Source organism: Pseudochaenichthys georgianus, chromosome 15 (genome assembly GCF_902827115.2).
Source record: "Pseudochaenichthys georgianus chromosome 15, fPseGeo1.2, whole genome shotgun sequence".
Lineage (NCBI taxonomy): Eukaryota > Metazoa > Chordata > Actinopteri > Perciformes > Channichthyidae > Pseudochaenichthys > Pseudochaenichthys georgianus.
The window spans coordinates 38,491,500-38,515,503 of NC_047517.1; the positions used below are offsets into that span (position 1 = coordinate 38,491,500).

At 43.7% G+C, this 24,004-nt stretch overlaps 1 protein-coding gene across 1 annotated transcript in view; it reads left to right on the forward strand.

The window, feature by feature from the left end:
* The window catches only part of LOC117459451 (uncharacterized), a 45,174-nt gene that overhangs the window by 18,218 nt on the left and 2,952 nt on the right, over positions 1-24,004 (forward strand). Inside the window, exon 11 of the mRNA XM_071205612.1 lies at positions 7,258-7,582. Within this exon, the coding sequence (XP_071061713.1) occupies positions 7,258-7,582 (325 nt within the window). The remainder of the gene's footprint in view (positions 1-7,257; positions 7,583-24,004) is intronic.

Below are 24,004 nucleotides of genomic sequence, written 5' to 3' on the forward strand. Positions count from 1 at the left end.
ACACACACACACACACACACACACACACACACACACACACACATAAACACACATATATGCACACACACACACACACACACACACACACACACACACTACACACACACACACACGATCATTTATTATTTACTAACTTGCAATTATCAAGAGTCTTGATGATAATTAGCTTTTTTCCGCTCACTTTCGTTTTATTTACGCATTCTGGTTCACGTGTAAAGTATGAATAGGGAATGGGAACCGCATTCGATGCTGCGCTCCAATCTGGAGGAAACGTGGATAGCAACAGCAGCAGCCGTCAATATCTATATCAGCGTTTCCTCGTCATCCGTCAGCGTCTTGCATCTCAAATGAATAAAGTATGCACACAATACAAAGACAAGATATGGGCAGAAACAAAGGACCCTTAGAACAATTAAAGAATGACATCTGACAGTTTGAACTAAGAGAAGAGCGGACTGACCACTGTTACTGAACACTGGTGCTATATAAGGAAAATCAATTGAAAAAATTATTTTCTTTTCAAAGAAACTCTTGCTTAGTGTTTGTATTGATCCTTCTAATCCCAAATAGCCAGGAGGAAATACAGAACGAACGGCTCTCAGGAGGCCGGGCGCTTCTGAAATGTTAGTGTTTGTGCCAGCGGACGCTCAGCCTCTAAGAAACTCCTGATCAAAATCTGTTTGTGACCAGAGGCTCAACACTGCACCGTGTTCTGAAGCATCGAGTCACCTCTTTACAGCAGATGTGCCGACAGGATGTTCTCTACTGGGATTATACACACTCGTCCCGCAGGACTCTGGGCTGTCTGCAGCTTCAGAGCGTCCACAACAAAGAGCACACAGTCCTTTGTGTCGCTGTGCACATATAGTGGAGACAAATCACAACAGTTGGACTTAACGACCCATAAAGTCTGCAGGACAAGCTTTATGGGATTTCTCTGCCAGATTCACCACAAACATTTCCCGTGCACAAACATGTACAATATGATATCGCTGCAGTCATGGGGAAACATGTATGTTCCAGCAGGATCATAGTGCGCTCTTTAAAGCAGGTTTTATGACGGAAAAGGACACACTAAGGTGGCCAACAGATTCAAATGTGCATCAACGGCTCAAAACATTTCCATCAGGAGAAATGTGCTGCAGCTTCAGAAAGGATGCAGATATAAAAACAAAGGTCCACAGGTTCTTCAGCAGCTTGAGGAGACATGACAGCGTCTACTACAAGCTGCAGAAATCAAACGGAGACCAGGGGACACTAAAGAGTGACGCACACAGCTGGGAGACTAGGGGACACTAAAGAGTGACGCACACAGCTGGGAGACCAGGGGACACTAAAGAGTGACGCACACAGCTGGGAGACCAGGGGACACTAAAGAGTGACGCACACAGTTGGGAGACCAGGGGACACTAAAGAGTGACGCACACAGTTGGGAGACCAGGGGACACTAAAGAGTGACGCACACAGCTGGAGACCAGGGGACACTAAAGAGTGACGCACACAGCTGGGAGACCAGGGGACACTAAAGAGTGACGCACATAGCTGTGAGACCAGGGGACACTAAAGAGTGACGCACACAGCTGGGAGACCAGGGGACACTAAAGAGTGACGCACATAGCTGGGAGACCAGGGGACACTAAAGAGTGACGCACACAGCTGGGAGACCAGGGGACACTAAAGAGTGACGCACACAGCTGGGAGACCAGGGGACACTAAAGAGTGACGCACACAGTTGGGAGACCAGGGGACACTAAAGAGTGACGCACACAGTTGGGAGACCAGGGGACACTAAAGAGTGACGCACACAGCTGGAGACCAGGGGACACTAAAGAGTGGCGCACACAGTTGGGAGACCAGGGGACACTAAAGAGTGACGCACACAGCTGGGAGACCAGGGGACACTAAAGAGTGACGCACACAGCTGGGAGACCAGGGGACACTAAAGAGTGACGCACACAGCTGGGAGACCAGGGAACCAGAAGATAAGAAGATGATATCAGTAGATAACTCCCCCCCCCCCCCCCCCCGTGTACTGGGAATGGGGTCTCTGTGTGAAAGTTAGACTCAAGAGACTCATAAATGTTGAGGTGGGAAACAAACAAGAGAAAGAAAAATGTAACAATTAATAATTCTGCCAGTCCCAGAAAACCTTCACTCCTAAAGATGAGACCTACTTTCTGTGTGACAGCAGATATGAATGCGTCCCAGACTCGTTTGAAGATATTCAGGCTTTTCCTAAAACGCAGACGAATCGTTTCTTTAATGTACGACAGCGTAAAAGTAATAAAGATCCTGAGGTTTTTTTAATCGTAAAGAGATTAGATCCAAAAATGTAAGAGTGCTTTTGGAGAAAGGGTGCCAAAATACAGGCAAGAAGACAGCGAGTGGGCGAAGAGTGCTCAGATTTGATTTAATTGAGCTTTTTGTAATTACTGTTGCTGCCTTTCCTCTCCTGAGATAACATCACGTCCAAAACCCAGACCAGCTCACACTTTACATTTCAAGCTGAGTGGCGAAAAGCTGCCGCTGTGGCAGATGAAGGAAAACCTTAAGGGACATTTCTTCTGACTGTAATACCAGCTTCAAATAAACTGCTTCAAGTATTACATGTCACACATCAACATTTTGGGACATTGGTAAAACTAACAATGCCAGAGCCCATACTGTGTTCCCTTTAGTGTTGACTTCCTGTCTGTCTTCTTAGTGTTTACTTCCTGTCCGTCTTCTTCTGCTGTTCCCTTTAGTGTTTACTTCCTGTCCGTCTGCTTCTGCTGTTCCCTTTAGTGTTGACTTCTTGTCCGTCTTCTTCTGCTGTTACCTTTAGTGTTTACTTCCTGTCCGCCTTCTTCTGCTATTCCCTTTAGTCTTTACTTCCTGTCCGTCTTCTTCTGCTGTTCCCTTTAGTGTTTACTTCCTGTCCGCCTTCTTCTGCTGTTCCCTTTAGTGTTTACTTCCTGTCCGTCTTCTTCTGTTGTGCGAGATGGTCCGCCATATTGGACAACTCCGGACGGCAACCCAAGTAGGACACTTGACACAGTGGCTTTTGGTAAAGCACAAAAAGAAAACTCGAGAGAGATGAGTTATTGTTATGACAACGTGACTTCACTATTATTTAACAACTATTTTTATTGGGTTCTTTTATTTGGGGTTAAGTACATTGTCAGAATAAGTGAGACATGGATTTGACTTCTGTTAGACAGCTATATGCTACTTTCTTTTTGTGCTTTGCCAAAAGCTACTGTGTCAAGTGTCCTATTTGGGTTGCCGTACGGAGTTGTCCAATATGGCGGACCATCTCGCACATGCACACTGCAGATCGGGCAGGGTGGCAGATCGGGTAGTGAAATTCCCTTTAGTGTTTACTTCCTGTCTGTCTTCTTCTGTTGTTCCCTTTAGTGTTTACTTCCTGTCCGCCTTCTTCTGCTATTCCCTTTAGTCTTTACTTCCTGTCCGTCTTCTTCTGCTGTTCCCTTTAGTGTTAACTTCCTGTCCGTCTTTTTCTGCTGTTCCCTTTCGTGTTTACTTCCTGTCCGTCTTCTACTGCTATTCCCTTTAGTGTTAACTTCCTGTCCGTCTTTTTCTGCTGTTCCCTTTCGTGTTTACTTCCTGTCCGTCTTCTTCTGCTGTTCCCTTTAGTGTTTACTTCCTGCCCGTCTTCTTCTGCTATTCCCTTTAGTGTTTACTTCCTGTCCGTCTTCTTCTGCTGTTCCCTTTAGTGTTTACTTCCTGTCCGTCTTCTTCTGCTGTTCCTTTTAGTGTTTACTTCCTGTCCGTCTTCTTCTGCTGTTCCCTTTAGTGTTTACTTCCTGTCCGTCTTCTTCTGCTGTTCCCTTTAGTGTTGACTTCCTGTCTGTCTTATGTTCCCTTAAGTGTTTACTTCCTGTCCGTCTTCTTCTGCTGTTCCCTTTAGTGTTTACTTCCTGTCCGTCTTCTTCTGCTGTTCCCTTTAGTGTTGACTTCCTGTCTGTCTTATGTTCCCTTTAGTGTGTACTTCCTGTCCGTCTTCTTCTGCTGTTCCCTTTAGTGTTGACTTCCTGTCTGTCTTATGTTCCCTTAAGTGTTTACTTCCTGTCCGTCTGCTTCTGCTGTTCCCTTTAGTGTTTACTTCCCGTCCGTCTTCTTCTGCTGTTCCCTTTAGTGTTTACTTCCTGTCCGTCTTCTTCTGCTGTTCCCTTTAGCGTTTACTTCCTGTCCGCCTTCTTCTGCTATTCCCTTTAGTCTTTACTTCCTGTCCGTCTTCTTCTGCTGTTCCCTTTAGTGTTTACTTCCTGTCCGCCTTCTTCTGCTGTTCCCTTTAGTGTTTACTTCCTGTCCGTCTTCTTCTGTTGTGCGAGATGGTCCGCCATATTGGACAACTCCGGACGGCAACCCAAGTAGGACACTTGACACAGTGGCTTTTGGTAAAGCACAAAAAGAAAACTCGAGAGAGATGAGTTATTGTTATTACAACGTGACTTCACTATTATTTAACAACTATTTTTATTGGGTTCTTTTATTTGGGGTTAAGTACATTGTCAGAATAAGTGAGACATGGATTTGACTTCTGTTAGACAGCTATATGCTACTTTCTTTTTGTGCTTTGCCAAAAGCTACTGTGTCAAGTGTCCTATTTGGGTTGCCGTACGGAGTTGTCCAATATGGCGGACCATCTCGCACATGCACACTGCAGATCGGGCAGGGTGGCAGATCGGGTAGTGACATTCCCTTTAGTGTTTACTTCCTGTCTGTCTTCTTCTGTTGTTCCCTTTAGTGTTTACTTCCTGTCCGCCTTCTTCTGCTATTCCCTTTAGTCTTTACTTCCTGTCCGTCTTCTTCTGCTGTTCCCTTTAGTGTTTACTTCCTGCCCGTCTTCTTCTGCTATTCCCTTTAGTGTTTACTTCCTGTCCGTCTTCTTCTGCTGTTCCCTTTAGTGTTTACTTCCTGTCCGTCTTCTTCTGCTGTTCCTTTTAGTGTTTACTTCCTGTCCGTCTTCTTCTGCTGTTCCCTTTAGTGTTTACTTCCTGTCCGTCTTCTTCTGCTGTTCCCTTTAGTGTTGACTTCCTGTCTGTCTTATGTTCCCTTAACTGTTTACTTCCTGTCCGTCTTCTTCTGCTGTTCCCTTTAGTGTTTACTTCCTGTCCGTCTTCTTCTGCTGTTCCCTTTAGTGTTGACTTCCTGTCTGTCTTATGTTCCCTTAAGTGTTTACTTCCTGTCCGTCTTCTTCTGCTGTTCCCTTTAGTGTGTACTTCCTGTCCGTCTTCTTCTGCTGTTCCCTTTAGTGTTGACTTCCTGTCTGTCTTATGTTCCCTTAAGTGTTTACTTCCTGTCCGTCTGCTTCTGCTGTTCCCTTTAGTGTTTACTTCCTGTCCGTCTGCTTCTGCTGTTCCCTTTAGTGTTTACTTCCTGTCCGTCTGCTTCTGCTGTTCCCTTTAGTGTTGACTTCTTGTCCGTCTTCTTCTGCTGTTCCCTTTAGTGTTTACTTCCTGTCCGCCTTCTTCTGCTATTCCCTTTAGTCTTTACTTCCTGTCCGTCTTCTTCTGCTGTTCCCTTTAGTGTTTACTTCCTGTCCACCTTCTTCTGCTGTTACCTTTAGTGTTTACGTCCTGTCCGTCTTCTTCTGCTGTTCCCTTTAGTGTTTACTTCCTGTCCGCCTTCTTCTGCTGTTCCCTTTAGTGTTTACTTCCTGTCCGTCTTCTTCTGCTGTTCCCTTTAGTGTTTACTTCCTGTCCGCCTTCTTCTGTTGTATGAGATGGTCCGCCATATTGGACAACTCCGGACGGCAACCCAAGTAGGACACTTGACACAGTGGCTTTTGGTAAAGCACAAAAAGAAAACTCGAGAGAGATGAGTTATTGTTATTACAACGTGACTTCACTATTATTTAACAACTATTTTTATTGGGTTCTTTTATTTGGGGTTAAGTACATTGTCAGAATAAGTGAGACATGGATTTGACTTCTGTTAGACAGCTATATGCTACTTTCTTTTTGTGCTTTGCCAAAAGCTACTGTGTCAAGTGTCCTATTTGGGTTGCCGTACGGAGTTGTCCAATATGGCGGACCATCTCGCACATGCACACTGCAGATCGGGCAGGGTGGCAGATCGGGTAGTGACATTCCCTTTAGTGTTGACTTCCTGTCTGTCTTCTTCTGCTGTTCCCTTCAGTATTTACTTCCTGTCTGTCTTCTTCTGCTGTTCCCTTTAGTGTTTACTTCCTGTCCGTCTTCTCCTGCTGTTCCCTTTAGTATTTACTTCCTGTCTGTCTTCCTTTAGTGTTCCAATTAAAAATGAAATATATATTTGCATCTCAATTGCAGTGGGTTTAAATTGGAAAATCCCTTACATTTTTTATAGAAACATTTATTTAATTACAGTCAAACTCTGAAATGAAAACATAACTAGTCAATTGTTTTCAAACTGACATGATAATGCGTAAATAATTTAACAAGAATGGGGCGAAGCCTGCGAGCTAGTTCAGGCAGTCAACTCGAGCTCTTATGCTGCATTCATACATAACGCCCCCTTGCCGCTCTACAACCAACCAAACAGAGTCCCCTTAATATGCCGCTCTATTGAACCTGCCTGATCTCTCTCCATGCTTTGCTCACTGCAGCTACCTCTACGTCGCTGCTGCTTGCTGCCCCCCCACCACCCCAGCTTCCACCCCAGCTTCTACACAGCTTCCACCCCAGCTTCCACCCCAGCTTCCACCCCAGCTTCCACCCAGCTTCCACCCCACCACCACCCCAGCTTCCACCCCAGCTTCCACCCCAGCTTCTACACAGCTTCCACCCCAGCTTCCACCCCAGCTTCAACCCAGCTTCCACCCCAGCTTCCACACAGCTTCCACCCAGCTTCCACCCCAGCTTCAACCCAGCTTCAACCCAGCTTCCACCCCAGCTTCCACACAGCTTCCACCGAGCTTCCACCCCAGCTTCCACCCAGCTTCCACCCAGCTTCCACCTCAGCTTCCACCCCAGCTTCCACCCCAGCTTCCACCCAGCTTCCACCCAGCTTCCACCCAGCTTCCACCCAGCATCCACCCAGCTTCCACCCAGCTTCCACCCCAGCTTCTACCCAGCTTCCACCCAGCTTCAACCCAGCTTCCACCCCAGTTTCCACCCAGCTTCCACCCAGCATCCACCCAGCTTCCACCCCAGCTTCCACCCCACCACCACCCCAGCTTCCACCCCAGCTTTCACCCCAGCTTCCACCCCAGCTTCCACCCAGCTTCCACCCCAGCTTCCACCCTAGCTTCCGCCCCTGCTTCCACCCCAGCCCCAGCTTCCACCCCAGCTTCCGCCCCAGCTTCCACCCCAGCTTCCACCCAGCTTCCACCCCAGCTTCCACCCCAGCTTCCACCCCAGCTTCCACCCAGCTTCCACCCAGCTTCCACCCAGCTTTCACCGAGCTTCCACCCCTGCTTCCACCCCAGCCCCAGCTTCCGCCCCAGCTTCCGCCCCAGCTTCCACCCCAGCTTCCACCCAGCTTCCACCCCAGCTTCCACCCTAGCTTCCACCCCAGCTTCCACCCCAGCTTCCACCCCAGCTTCCACCCAGCTTCCACCCAGCTTCCACCCCAGATTCCACCCCAGCTTCCACCCGTAGGCTCTGGGGGTTTGTTATTTAATCATCACTCATGGTGCTTTGTATATCTGTGGAGCGATGAGGCCCGAGCCTAGACGCCAAACTCAACTACATGCTGCTTCTAATAAACATGTTAAAGAAACACGTGAGTTGTCTGACCGAACTGCATTTTTGGTTCCTCCTTTTTTGCATCTTCATGCATCTTCCACACACACACACACACACACACACACACACACACACACACACACACACACACACACACACACACACACACACACACACACACACACACACACACACACACACACACACACACACACCACACACACACCACACACACACACACACACACACACACACACACACACAACACACACACACACACACACACACACACACACACACACACACACACACACACACACACACACACACACACACACACACACACACACACCGAGTCTTGCTTGCAGAGATGTGGACAGTGGAAACTAATAGCAGATGGAAACACCACACAGCGTCGATGCCTCCAGCGAAAGCACTAACAGTGAAGTTCAGTCTAACGAACAGAACGCTGCATTGACTTCTGTTTTTTAATTGATCAGAGTTTGGATGGATTTTCGTGCTGACGCATTTGTTGTTTGACTCATTTGTTTCATCGCTCGAGGCATCGTTTAGGCGAGCGGTCGCTATTGATTCAGCGTTCCCACATTCACGCTTACAAAATATCATGAAGAGTAAATTCTTCAAAACACAGCAGGCTGAGAAACTGCGGGAGAAGTTCACGCCTACTACCATGTACAAAAGACGGGTTTTCATCATTATGCTTCTTTCCCCTGGCAAAGGTTAGCTTCATTATACTGTTTGAAAGACTATACGATGAACCCCTCCAGGTTTTATCTAGTTTTGAAACATTTAAATAACTCCAGCCTTCAAAATAATCGAACAAATGTGTCATTGACTATCAAAACAAATCTGAAGAAAAACATTTTAGTGGTCGGCAAATATTGGCTCTTGTTTGTTCTTCATAGCTCAACTTCCCTTTAGGGTATCTGTCATCTTACTCCAGTGGTTCTCAAACTTTCTCTGTCAGGCCCCCCCTGTGGAGAAAAGGAAAAGGTGGGCCCCCCCAACACAAATAGTCACGTAATGGGCCAAGTTAACATTGATTGAAATACATCAATATGAACGTGAGCATTCCTTTGCGAGGACAGTAAATGGACTGTACTTATATGGCGCTTTATCCCGTCTTTACGACCCCTCAAAGCGCTTTACATGCTACATGCATCCACCCAGTCACACAGAGCAGTGTACCTTACTGTAGGAATTAACATTCACACACCGTTGGCCATCGGGAGCAACTCAGGGTTAAGTATCTTGCCCAAGGATACATCGACATGTTGACTGCACGGGCTGGGATCGAACCCACGACCTTCTGGTTGAAAGACGACCGCACTCCTTCGCAGCCACAGTCGCCCTGTAGTGATAATAAAATAATGCTCCATAAGTCTGTGTGCTCAAAGAAATAAATACAATTGTGCAATCCCTTTGCTAGAACCATAAGTTATAATACTGCAATGAGCCCGGTGGCTGCAATGAGCCCGGTGGCTGCAATGAGCCCGTGTGGCTGCACATGTCTTCAGAACGGGGTCGCAGGCTCAGTGGCGGCGCCAGAGATTTCTTTTGGGGGTGCTGTGGGGTAGCTTCACGTTTCATAGAGGGTGCTCAAACATTTAGGGTTTCCCATTAACATCTTCCCCCGGGAAGATTTAAAAACATATTGGAGTTAAAAGCATCAATCTGGTGCACTTTGAGAGCAACATGAAGAGGTCTATGGAAACACCTCTCAACACCAGATGAAACACAACTGTAAACAGATGTTCTTTTTCTTTATGGATGTTTTACAAATCACTCCCCTTTCAAACTGTATTCTTGATTTACTGCCATATCTATTTCATTCCTGTTTTTCATGTATTCTCTTATTTTTGTTATACCTATAATGATCATTTGAAGGTGTGCCTTGGAAATAATTGTTTACATTAATCGTGACCAAACCGATTGAGACTCACTGAGATAACTTAGACTAAAGTTAGGACTCTCCTCCACCTTGTTGTTGAAAAAGCTCCTTATATCCGTTAGCGTAGCTCGCTAGCACCAGAAGCTAACAACAACGAGCTCCGGTACCGGTGCGCTCTCTCTCTCTCTCTCTCTCGCACGCGCACACACACACAATGGCTCGTTCCACACACACACAGAGCCGAGCTTGAATGAAACAGAGACCCAGACGTACTTGTACTGTAGCATATTATTTTCGAATCAATAATATTTCAAAATGTTGCATATATAGTTTGTTCATGTTTGTAGTCGTTCTAAAAATTATCGATGCGGAGAAAATATGTAACCACATTTAAAATGAATATTTAATAATGTAAACACACACACAAGCAAATGGCAGATTAGAAAAAAATAACTCTTAACAATTAAAACATTTCAAGTAAACTGAAACTGCCCTCTATTCTTTATGTTGTGAAGGCCCATCATTACTGCATTATTGATGCCACCATGCCAGTCCGTGGAAATTGGTCCGCGCGCAAAGAATTGTGGGTAATTTAAGACCGCCGAGGAGAAACATGAGCAGCCTTGACATTTCCTGAAACTAAGGATTCAGTCCTCGGTAGAATTCCAAGGATCCTGGACATTGGAACAATCCTTCGGCGGGATTCGATGACATAGCATCCTTGAAATAGAGGATCTGAAGGATCCTTCCTTGACATTGAGAAGCACCCCTGGGCACACTAAAGAGTGACGCACACAGCTGGGAGACCAGGGGACACTAAAGAGTGACACACACACACTAACCATGTATACATGTACAGGGCCGGCCCTGACCAATTTGCCGCCCTAGGCAAGATTTTAGCTGGCGCCCCCCCCCCCCCCCCAAATGCAGACACTCACTATGATTTGCGCATGCACGGTTGTGGCATGACCACCAACACAGAAAGATATTGACACAAGATGTGTGCAACTGTATTTAGTTTCCTATCAATTTGAACATGATTTAAGTGGGGGGGACCTCACTTCCTCTAGGGGGGTCCGGGGGCATGCACCCCTGGGAAGACTTTTTTTTTTAATATTGATGTTACAAGCATCAATCTGGTGCACTTTGAGAGCAACATTAGGAGATATATGGATACATCTCTCAGCACCCAGATGAAACAGAACTGAAAGCAGATTTTCTTTTTCTTTATGGATATTTTACAAATCACTCCCCTTTCAAACTGTATTCTTGTTTATTAATAACAACTTGTTTGTACTGTCAGTATTTTATACCTGTTTTTCACCTGTTCTCTTATTTTTGTATAACTATAATGATCATATAGAGGTGTGCCTTTACCTCACTGAGCTGAGGTTATCAGAGCCGCTCAGTCTTTCAGGAGAGAGCTCTCTAAAGCTCCCCCCGCGGCCGCTTACACAGTAAATTCCAATGTTAATAAAAGTACCGAAAAGCACACAGAAGCTGTGTACGTTTTTTGGGAGTTTGATTTATTTTAAATGAATACAAAACCTAAAACCTATAATTGCACACTAAACCCATTATTTCAAAAAAAGAACAATTTCACATAAACCTCTGGTTTTTACTGGGACTGGGGCAGTTCAACTTGATTTTGTGGGGGGGGGGGGGGGGTGTGCCAGAGTTTATGGGCGCTGTACGCAATATATGTGTAGGTCTGTTAGTATAAGATAATAAGATGTACTTTGTTGATCCAAAATCGGGAAATTGTGTTTACATTTTAAAAAATGGTTTAAATGAAAAAAAAATTATTTATTTTTTCTAACTTCTTCTCCGGCGCCCCCCCTATGGGTTGATGCGCCCTTAGCATTCGCCTATACTGCCTATGCCGAGGGCCGGCCCTGTACATGTATACATCACTTCAGGGGACATTACATTGACTTACATGTATTTCCTGGAGACTTATCCTAACTTTAACCATAACCAACACATGCCTAACCCTAACCCTAACCCTAACCAAGTCTTCACCCTAAAATGAATGATTCCCTCATGGGGACCTCCAATTTGTCCCCATAAGGGAGGCGAGTCCCCACACGTGACTGTGTAAACAGATTTAGGTCCCCACAAGTATAGTAATGCTAGTCCACACACACACACACACACACACACACACACACACACACACACACACACACACACACACACACACACACACACACACACACACACACACACACACACACACACACACACACACACACACACACACACACACACACACACACACACACACACACACACACACACACACACAGTTTGTGATCTTAAAACTTTTTAAGATCACAAACTAGCTTTTTTCTCTCACGAGGTAAGATACACTTTTATGTATTCAAAACCTTAAAACTAGACAAATAAGTACTGAATAGATACATACTGATATACACCTGAACATCAGCAGGAGAGGACTCTTTAAAGTAGAGACACTACATACTGATATACACCTGAACATCAGCAGGAGAGGACTCTTTAAAGTAGAGACACTACATACTGATATACACCTGAACATCAGCAGGAGAGGACTCTTTAAAGTAGAGACACTACATACTGATATACACCTGAACATCAGCAGGAGAGGACTCTTTAAAGTAGAGACACTACATACTGATATACACCTGAACATCAGCAGGAGAGGACTCTTTAAAGTAGAGACACTACATACTGATATACACCTGAACATCAGCAGGAGAGGACTCTTTAAAGTAGAGACACTACATACTGATATACACCTGAACATCAGCAGGAGAGGACTCTTTAAAGTAGAGACACTACATACTGATATACACCTGAACATAAGCAGGAGAGGACTCTTTAAAGTAGAGACACTACATACTGATATACACCTGAACATCAGCAGGAGAGGACTCTTTAAAGTAGAGACACTACATACTGATATACACCTGAACATCAGCAGGAGAGGACTCTTTAAAGTAGAGACACTACATACTGATATACACCTGAACATCAGCAGGAGAGGACTCTTTAAAGTAGAGACACTACATACTGATATACACCTGAACATCAGCAGGAGAGGACTCTTTAAAGTAGAGACACTACATACTGATATACACCTGAACATCAGCAGGAGAGGACTCTTTAAAGTAGAGACACTACATACTGATATACACCTGAACATCAGCAGGAGAGGACTCTTTAAAGTAGAGACACTACATACTGATAGGAACCTGAACATCAGCAGGAGAGGACTCTTTAAAGTAGAGACACTACATACTGATATACACCTGAACATCAGCAGGAGAGGACTCTTTAAAGTAGAGACACTACATACTGATATACACCTGAACATCAGCAGGAGAGGACTCTTTAAAGTAGAGACACTACATACTGATATACACCTGAACATCAGCAGGAGAGGACTCTTTAAAGTAGAGACACTACATACTGATATACACCTGAACATCAGCAGGAGAGGACTATTTAAAGTAGAGACACTACATACTGATATACACCTGAACATCAGCAGGAGAGTACTCTTTAAAGTAGAGACACTACATACTGATATACACCTGAACATCAGCAGGAGAGGACTCTTTAAAGTAGAGACACTACATACTGATATACACCTGAACATCAGCAGGAGAGGACTCTTTAAAGTAGAGACACTACATACTGATATACACCTGAACATCAGCAGGAGAGGACTCTTTAAAGTAGAGACACTACATGCTGATATACACCTGAACATCAGCAGGAGAGGACTCTTTAAAGTAGAGACACTACATACTGATATACACCTGAACGTCAGCGTGAGAGGACTCTTTAAAGTAGATACACTACATACTGATATACACCTGAACATGAGCAGGAGAGGACTCTTTAAAGTAGAGACACTACATACTGATAGGAACCTGAACATCAGCAGGAGAGGACTCTTTAAAGTAGAGACACTACATACTGATATACACCTGAACATCAGCAGGAGAGGACTCTTTAAAGTAGAGACACTACATACTGATATACACCTGAACATCAGCAGGAGATGACTCTTTAAAGTAGAGACACTACATACTGATATACACCTGAACATCAGCAGGAGAGGACTCTTTAAAGTAGAGACACTACATACTGATATACACCTGAACATCAGCAGGAGAGGACTATTTAAAGTAGAGACACTACATACTGATATACACCTGAACATCAGCAGGAGAGTACTCTTTAAAGTAGAGACACTACATACTGATATACACCTGAACATCAGCAGGAGAGGACTCTTTAAAGTAGAGACACTACATACTGATATACACCTGAACATCAGCAGGAGAGGACTCTTTAAAGTAGAGACACTACATACTGATATACACCTGAACATCAGCAGGAGAGGACTCTTTAAAGTAGAGACACTACATGCTGATATACACCTGAACATCAGCAGGAGAGGACTCTTTAAAGTAGAGACACTACATACTGATATACACCTGAACGTCAGCGTGAGAGGACTCTTTAAAGTAGATACACTACATACTGATATACACCTGAACATGAGCAGGAGAGGACTCTTTAAAGTAGACTCTTTAAACGTTAAGAAGCCTTAAAGGGAAGGTAAGTGTGATGTGTAGTTAACCTCTGAAAGGTAGATTGTAATTTGCTTTCAGAGCACACAACACTAGGAAGATAAAAGCAGAGTGAATATCGGACCAACATCCATCCGGCGCCTCCAGGAGCCCTCAATGTAATCTTAATGTTGCTCGGGGTCTGCTGGACGTTCATCTACAGAGCCGTTAGCCAACGCCATTACCTCCATTATGAAGTGATGGCATATCAGCTCCTCTGTCCCCAAACGGCCTGCAGAAGGAAATCAATACCCGCAGTGTGAAAGGCTGGCGTTGGGAAGCCATTAGAAGACACAATGAACACTTCTCAATTTCCACTTTCACCTCCAAACTGCCAACATGTGGCCGTAATGCAGAATAAAAAGCTTTCACCGTGTCTCTTTCTGCACGTCTCAAGAGCCATTTAAAAAGCCCAGTAAAGAAGAAAGGAAAGTATTGGATAACAGATTGTGAATTATGAGAGGTTTTGCATTTTCATAGCCGTCCACTTTACATGCAGAGTGTGGTACAACATGGACATTCAATACCTAGTTCATTAACAGGCAAAATGCATGAGTTTAACTTCTGATTAACTTACATTTTAAATTGCCAACATTTGAAAGAATGAGGGCTAAAGTAAGTCTTTATGTTGGAGCAGCCAGTCTTACGTATTAAGGCATAACACACCATTTAAACCCATTATAACTCGGGTTGGGAAACCAGTAAGAACCACATCCAATTGCACCGCACCGGGTATCCAAATAACTTACCATTAAGAAATAACACAACCAAAAACAATGGAGGTTATGCAATACTTTCCTTTCTTCCACTTTGTTGTGCTTTTTAAATGTCTCTGGAGACGTGCAGAGACAGACATGGGGAACGTTTTTTATTCTGCATGACGGACACAGGCCAACGGCGTCCAACATCTTGTTGAAGACTTTCCTTTTCTTTTTAGTCTGAGTCCTACATTTGATGGTATTTCATTATTTTTGACCGTGTTTTTGTTATATTTTATCTCATTTTATTTGTATTTCACGTTCCATCATGTCTTTTTAAATACTTGTATTGTAATTGTTGTAATGGAAACTTCTGTGTAGCAATGCAGTGGGAGTCACCGACTCAGGAAGGAGACACGGTGGAGCAGGAGCTTTGATGTCAAACACTGGAGGTTTATTTGGAGTTACGGCCGGAGGATTCACATCACAATCACACAGTCACGGTCTGACTGCACGGGTGGTTGCCACGTCAACTCTGGAGCGCCTCTCTCTTGCTAGCCCATTTAACTGGTTTCAGAAGAGAGTAATCAACATGTTTTGATAAGATAGCTTTAGACAGTTTGGGCACACTGAGTCACTTGCGTCCGCCACTTATGGCCTCGAATATGTCATACCCTGGAGTCCACAAACAACAAATAAGGAAGTGTCCCAGTGCACCCACAACAAAGACCATCTGTGACCTAGTGTTGACCGGTCACAGAATGGGAACAATAACATTATTGGCTGAAGCAGCCTGTGTCCTTAAAGGACATAAATAGACGTCAAGGTTGGTCCTGTACGTCACATCTAGGAGTCTGAGATCATTATTTCCCTAACAATTGTAAATATATTTTACACTGATAAAATATAGTTACATACTATATTGATTATTCTGTTAAGCTATATAAATAATAGTTTAAAAATAGGCATGTGACTAACTGTATTCTCACCCTCTCAAGAACCAAAATCAATCAGGACCAAAAGTGATAAGGAAAATCAGGATCCAATCCAAACCCGTATCTCACCTCCTTTCCCCCAATTTTACTCAAATGTTTTCCATTAAAAGAAACCGCTTTATTTAGAAGAGATGTGGATGTTTGCTCAGTTCAGCCTCTGAATAAACCCGGGGTTATCGGAGGCTGCTTCTCGTCTTGTTTCCCGTTATGGTTCTGCTTCACTTTCTAAAAAACCACTTCCTATTCCTTTTATTTGTTCCCATAATCCCCCCAATTATCCTCCAGTGTCTTCGATCCCATTCAATCTCCATCCGCCGTCTTCATGTGTCTTTCCCTCATTAACCCATTTGCTGTTCCCTTATTTCTCCGTCTTCCTTCTTCTTTCTTTTCCATTCATGAGCTGCGTTCTTGGTGATCTCGTCTCACAGAAAGGACATCAGATAGTTTCTGTGTTTCATTCAAAGGACAAACAAGGCTCTCTTCCTGTCTTTTATAAGATTCCATCTGCCGGTTTCTCTGATTTCAACTAACACTGAAAAGTATTATAGAACTGGCCTTTTTCCACATCTCGTCATTTTTAGTCTCGATCCGATCATCTGGAAACTGCAGCTTTTTCTTTTGGTGTTTATTTGTTTCATGCCCGACTCATTTCCTCTTCTTATTGTATGCAGCGGTCGTTGCTGAACTCAGAAAAGGTGGATTCAGTCCTCATCCCATGAACTGCTCGGATAAACAAACAAAGTTTGGTGAGTTGTTACAGACCCCCCTCAGCTGTCAAAGACTCCTTGTATTCACTAGCAACTCTTTTATCACAACTAGACTACAAGGAAATAGTGCTACTTGGAGATTTTAACTGGGACTGGTTAACTGCAGTGTCAGAGGATTTAAAAAACCTTTGTATCTCTTTAAATGTTACTCAGATTGTGGACAGCCCTAACATTAAGTCCCCTAATAAATCCTCCCTAATTGATCTCATTCTAACTAATGTTCCCCATAAATATTCATCTGTGGGAGTATTTGCAAATGATCTGAGCGATCACTGTGCTGTAGCCACAATCAGGGACACTAAGGTCCAAAAGGTTAAACCTCGCATTATCATCAAGAGAGACATAAAACATTTTGTGGAGCAGGGTTTTGTGCATGATCTGTTTGGGTTTGATTGGGGTGAAACCGATCTGTGTGCTGATGTGGAAACCGCATGGTCTTATTTTTATCTTGGTTTTATGGAGATCATTGATAGACATGCACCCTGCGTACATTCAGAGTGAAGGGACGAGACAACCCTTGGTACAAAGTACAGGTATTTGTGTTCAAAATGTAAGAAGTAGAAAGTACAGGTATTTGTGTTCAACATGTAAGAAGTAGAAAGTACAAGTATTTGAGTTCAACATGTAAGAAGTAGAAAGTACAGGTATTTGTGTTCAAAATGTAAGAAGTAGAAAGTACAGGTATTTGAGTTCAACATGAGAGAAGTAGAAAGTACAGGTATTTGAGTTCAACATGTAAGAAGTAGAAAGTACAGGTATTTGAGTTCAACATGTAAGAAGTAGAAAGTACAGGTATTTGAGTTCAACATGTGAGAAGTAGAAAGTACAGGTATTTGTGTTCAACATGTGAGAAGTAGAAAGTACAGGTATTTGTGTTCAACATGTGAGAAGTAGAAAGTACAGGTATTTGTGTTCAACATGTAAGAAGTAGAAAGTACAGGTATTTGTGTTCAACATGTGAGAAGTAGAAAGTACAGGTATTTGTGTTCAACATGTAAGAAGTAGAAAGTACAGGTATTTGAGTTCAACATGTAAGAAGTAGAAAGTACAGGTATTTGTGTTCAACATGTGAGAAGTAGAAAGTACAGGTATTTGAGTTCAACATGTGAGAAGTAGAAAGTACAGGTATTTGTGTTCAACATGTGAGAAGTAGAAAGTACAGGTATTTGTGTTCAACATGTGAGAAGTATAAAGTACAGGTATTTGTGTTCAACATGTAAGAAGTATAAAGTACAGGTATTTGAGTTCAACATGTAAGAAGTAGAAAGTACAGGTATTTGAGTTCAACATGTAAGAAGTAGAAAGTACAGGTATTTGTGTTCAACATGAGAGAAGTAGAAAGTACAGGTATTTGTGTTCAACATGAGAGAAGTCAAAGTAAAAAGTTGTCAGAAAAATGAGTCGTGGAGTAAAGTACTGATACCAGAGAGAGGTTCTTAAGTACAGTAACAACGTATTTGTACTCCACGTCTTCCCACCTCTGGATACCGCCCAAACAGATCATGTGTGATGTCCCGCCTCTCCTTTCTTCCTGCAGTTGCTCATTAGTGGCAATATTGTAAATATGAGTGACTTCTTTCACGAAGAGAGGAGGAAACACTGGGCAGAAATATCACAGCGCCGATGGGAGGATGATTGGAGCTAAAGTATTTCATAAGTTGTCAGGTTCTGGTTTCTGGGAGTCATTAAAGATCCTCTACTTCATCTGAGGTTTATTATACTCGTACATTCCCCCGCCGTGAGACCAATAAAGGATTTCTGATTTCTGACTCTCCGTAAAAAGGTAATTACTTGGTGAAAGCTTCTAAAAATCACCCGTTTCCTGTCAGTGAATATCTTTATTTGTGAGACTCAAAATTACTTGTTAACTTCACTTTCCATTAAAACATGTGCAATGGAGGCTCCATGTATCTTTAGTCATAACTGGGAACAGTGATTGGTAATATCGGGAGAAAGGACTCCGTAATCGATGTATTTATCAGTATTGATGATTAAAAACATCACAACCACGTAGATGCACCCGTCTTTACAATGTGACGCATCTTGAGGGGACGATAACGTGCAGAAACGCAACGGGGATTTGGAAGATTGTAATCGTTTTTTAATTTACTAAACATACGATAATGCTCTCAATGTCAATCTGTATTTATTTATACAGCACATTTAAAACAACCTCAGTTGACCAACGTGCTGCACAGTGAACTCACACAATAACACGATAGGAGTAAAGCAATAACTGAAAAGCAAGATGAAATAACGAGAGATATATAAAACACAGACACATATCAAAATGTTATGTTCAGCTAACACACACACACACACACACCACACACACACACACACACACACACACACACACAACACCACAAAAACGAACCACGCACACCCCACTAACGCACACGCAACAACACAACACAAACACACACAGCACACACACACACACACAAAACAACAAAAAAAACAAAACACACACAAACACACACACACACAAACACACAAACACACACACAAACACAAGCGCAAACACACACACACAATAAACACACACAACAAACAAAACAATACCACACTAACACACACAAACACACAACACACCACAAACACACCCAACAAACCCCCCACAGCACAAACACACCCACACGGGGCACACACACACCCCACGACCCACACAACCAACACACCCACACACACACACCACACACACACCACACACACACCACACACACATCACACACACATCACACACAAAACACACACACACACACACACACCCCACACACACACACACACCACACCCACACACACACACACACACACACACACACACACACACACACACACACACACACACACACACACACACACACACACACACACACACACACACACACACACACACACACACACACACACACACACACACACACACACACACACACACACACACACACACACACACACACACACACACACACACACACACTCCCAAGGTAAAACCAAAGCCTTGCAGCTGATAATGAAACACTAAATGCTTCACAATATGCTCTCCTCCCTCTGATGCTTGTTTCGTTGACGATGAGATATTATTTCCCACCTTCTCTCCGCCCTCTTGCTTCCTGCCCTCTTGCTTCCTGCCCTCTTGCTTCCTGCCCTCTTGCTTCCTGCCCTCTTTAATAATGTATTTGTGATTTGAATGAGTGACAGACGTGGTTACCTAACGGGAAGGATGCTCCACTCGACTGCAGTCTGAGCATCGTGCCACTTCACAGCCTCCTGCATCTCGCTAGGGGGAATGAGGGAGTCTCCTCTGGTATTCAGATTGATGGTATTCTTCTCGGCTTCGTGCCACAGGGAGAATATCACGATGCTACAGTGCCATGCTGCCGTTCTCAATCAAAGACAGTCTAGTGTTTGAGGATGATTATAATATCTTCAAAAGCAGTGGTGATGAGAGAAAAAGGAACATATGAACTTCTTTATTTCCATTTCCCTCGAGTTTCATCACAAATAGATTACAAATCAAAAAGCGTGTCGGTGTTATTAACATTCAAAGGATGCATCCTCCTGAGCATGAATGTGATAATGACATTTATATTAACCTTCCTGTTGTCCTCTGGCCAAATAGACCTATTTCTAAACTCATACATATTGTTGTCTTTCATGTATTTCCCATAACAAAAATAAAGTGTAATCTTGGAGAGAAATGACAGGAAAGGATATGGATAACACGTACTCTGAATTTCCAAATATCTGTTAAAAGGTTTGAAGTATAATAAATACATGTTAGCTTGTTTTTTGTAATATATTTATATTATATTATTAGTATTAGTATTATTAATAATCCAATCCAACTTTATTTATATAGCACTTTAAAACCTTCAGACCAAAGTGCTGTAGAGAGATAAGCTCACACAACATAATATAAATACATTTAAAATACAAGATACAAACACAAACCAGAATACACGTAATAATTAAATAACAGCCATATAATAAAAACAATAGACCCTGAAAGCAAATAAAAGCAACACGCTACTTGTTGTTTCTGAATGCTAAGGAGAAGAGGTGGGTTTAAGACGGGATTTAAAGCAGACCGTGTGGGAGCCTGTCTGGTGAGCGAGGGCAGGTCGTTCCACAGGTTAGGGGCGCAGCAGAGAAAGCACGGTCCCCTCTGCGCTTTGGCCCAATCCCAAACCACTCCCTCCACCCTACCCCTCCGTGACGGAGTGAACTCCGTCTGCAGCCACACTCGCAGCTCAACGAGGCTCCTCCTGTCAGATGGAAGGAGTAAACACGGCAGCAAGCTTTGGGACGGCCTCCCCTCTCTCGGCACAAACAGGAAGTGCCGTAACTGTTTGTAACAACGGTTTCAAATCAGCTTCTCTTTGACAAAAAGTTTAAATGAATAACTCAAATAAAACTCCAAACATCTTTCATTGTGTTTCAAAGCTCTTTTAGTTTTAAACCTGATGTTTATAAGCTTCTTAGTTTTGGCAACGGTCTGTAAATATACACAACTTTATAATAAAATGCACACATTTACCTTTTTCTAGAGTAAACACAGGTTTGATCCCAAGTTAAAAACATATGAGGTCATCATGAGGTCGTTAACATCGCAGTTTATCAGTGGATGTTTGCTGGAACTACTTGTAAACAGCTTGTTTCCTGAGGACACACACAGCGTGACTCCGGTCAGGGAGAGACCGGTCTCAAGTCAGCAACGCTGCAGACTCGGGCTGAAGTCGAATAGTCCATTTAGCTTAGGAACCTTCCTAAAGGAGTGAAATGACCCGGAAGTCCCTCAGTGGCAGCCATGATAAGTGCCGTTCCAATTCTCTAGAATGATGAGAAGGAAAGGAGGTTTCAAACTTCCTTTATCACCTCCTTTAGCTTAGGAACCACTGGACCTCCCTAACCGACAGGAGAGGAGAAAATGCTGCCCCACAATGCATTGCAGCCGCAGCATTTGCCGTCACTCAACAGTCGGCCGTTCACGGAAACAACCGATTATGACCGAGAAATGATATCATGAAAGTTACGGTGCTTATTAAGCTTTTTAAAACGTATGTGGTAAGTTGCCAAAGTGCTTTGTTCTGAACGTTCATCAGTATTATAATCAAAGAGAGAAATATGAACGTTAGTTTTCACTGAAATTATCAAATAAAGTCAACATCTCAGTCTTCACTGAGCTGTGTGGGGTTTGTTCAACTTCTAAAAGATGTCTGAATGGTGATGTACACAGTGATAGATGTTAAGGACTAACGTTTATAATAAATACATCTGTATTGATTTTAAGATCTTTAGTTCATACAATCATACGCATTGGGATCATTGGTATTAATGTGGACCGGAGGGAGAGGGGGACGAGCATAAGTTTCACTTTCCTTTTTTATTTCAGTTCCAGCTTTGGTCCTGAAGAATCTGTTTCTCTGTTGTCCACGTTCATAAAGCAAAGCAGCAGCATCAGAGCACGGAGCAGAGTCTCTAGAGGAGTCCCTCGTTCTTATTGAGCATCCATGTTGTAGTCCGCTGTATAGAAAACTGTGGTTTCCATGGTTTTGTGACTACCCGATCCGTCACCCTGCCCGATCGGTTCTGCGCATGTGCGAGAGGGTCCGCCATGTTGGACAACTCCGGACGGCAACCCAAGTAGGACACTTGACTCAGTGGCTTTTAGCAAAGCTCAAAAAGAAAACTCGAGAGAGATGAGTTATTGCTATTACAACGTGACTTCACTTTTATTTAACAACTCTTTTTATTGGGTTCTTTTATTTGGGGTTAAGTACATTGTCAGAATAAGTGAGGAATGAATTTAACTTCTGTTAGACAGCCATATGCCATACATGTTTGCACACATTCACAGTACATATGTATTCAGTGTGAGAGCTGTCTAACAGAAGTTAAATCCATGTCTCTCTTATTCTGACGATGTACTTAACCTCAAATAAAAGAACCCAATAAAAAGAGTTGTTAAATAATAGTGAAGTCACGTTGTAATAACAATAACTCATCTCTCTTTTGGAGCTTTGCTAAAAGCCACTGTGTCAAGTGTCCTACTTGGGTTGCCGTCCGGAGTTGTCCAACATGGCGGACCCTCTCGCACATGCGCAGAACCGATCGGGCAGGGTGACGGATCGGGAAGTGACAGTTTCCCCACAGCAGCAGACCCACACAATGACGTCCGCTGGCGCATCAGAAACACGTCGGATAGTGAAAGTGCATTCGGATTCTCTAAAGTACCGCAGTCTCTTCTCCTAAGTCCTTTTGAATTCTCCTATCCACTATCCCCTAACCCCGTGGCGTTTCACTCAGAGGTCAAGGGATAGACGATAGGGTTAGAACTTAGGAGCTGATCTTTAAACTATCCGACTGCAGCCTCGCTGTTTGAGGGCTTGATAGCCCACTCCCCCTCCTCACTCGCTGCTTTGGAACAGCCCTCAATATGGCGGACCCTCCGCGTGAACGCGCAAACGGAGGGGTAGGGTGTAGGGGGCGGTTTGGGAATGGGCCTTTGTGTTTGGCCTAACCCTCAGGAGCAGCTGATCAGCTGACCTGAGAGTGCTAGTGGGCGTGTAGCTGTGTAGCGGCTCAGAGAGGTAGGGCGGGGCCATTGAGGCTTTAAAAGTAAATAAAACAGACTCACTCCAAACTGCCAAATATATTAATTAACACACTCTCACTCTCATCTACTCTCTGACTCTATGTTGGCCGAGTAGAACAATAAGCAGCAGACTTTTACCTTTTATCATTTCTACTGGATCTCAGATCTGCGCAACACACCTGATGGACCAACCGGCTCCCACTGCTCTGCTGTCTGTTAGCGTGGTTAAGAGTGGGGGGGGCGGATCGACAGCTCGAGCAGCTGTCAACTCAACATTATAACCAACCAAAAACGATCGCCGGTTCATCTTGTTTTTGGCGTGAGAGCGTGAGATTGAGAGTGGAAGCGTGTGTCACACGCCAGATGCGAAGTGCTGTTGCTTCCTGTGAGACACGTGCAACGTATCATTTACAAAAAGTGAACTTGGGACGACACATGTTTTTAAGACGCTGCGAAGTTTCCTCTTATTCCAGGTCTTTCAGTTATATTGCTTTGTTATGATTGAACTATAAAGCTTCTCTAAAGTGTGAATGAGGGATAGCAACGATCCTCCTCAGTCAGCATTATATCTAATAAGATAACATGAAGGACTTCCAGAGAACGCTGAGGAGACCGACTTCACATATTTACTCTTTTATATTTTACAGCGCCCCACATGTGTTGACCCGCCTCTTTGAAATGTACACGCACACACACACACACACACACACACACACACACACACACACACACA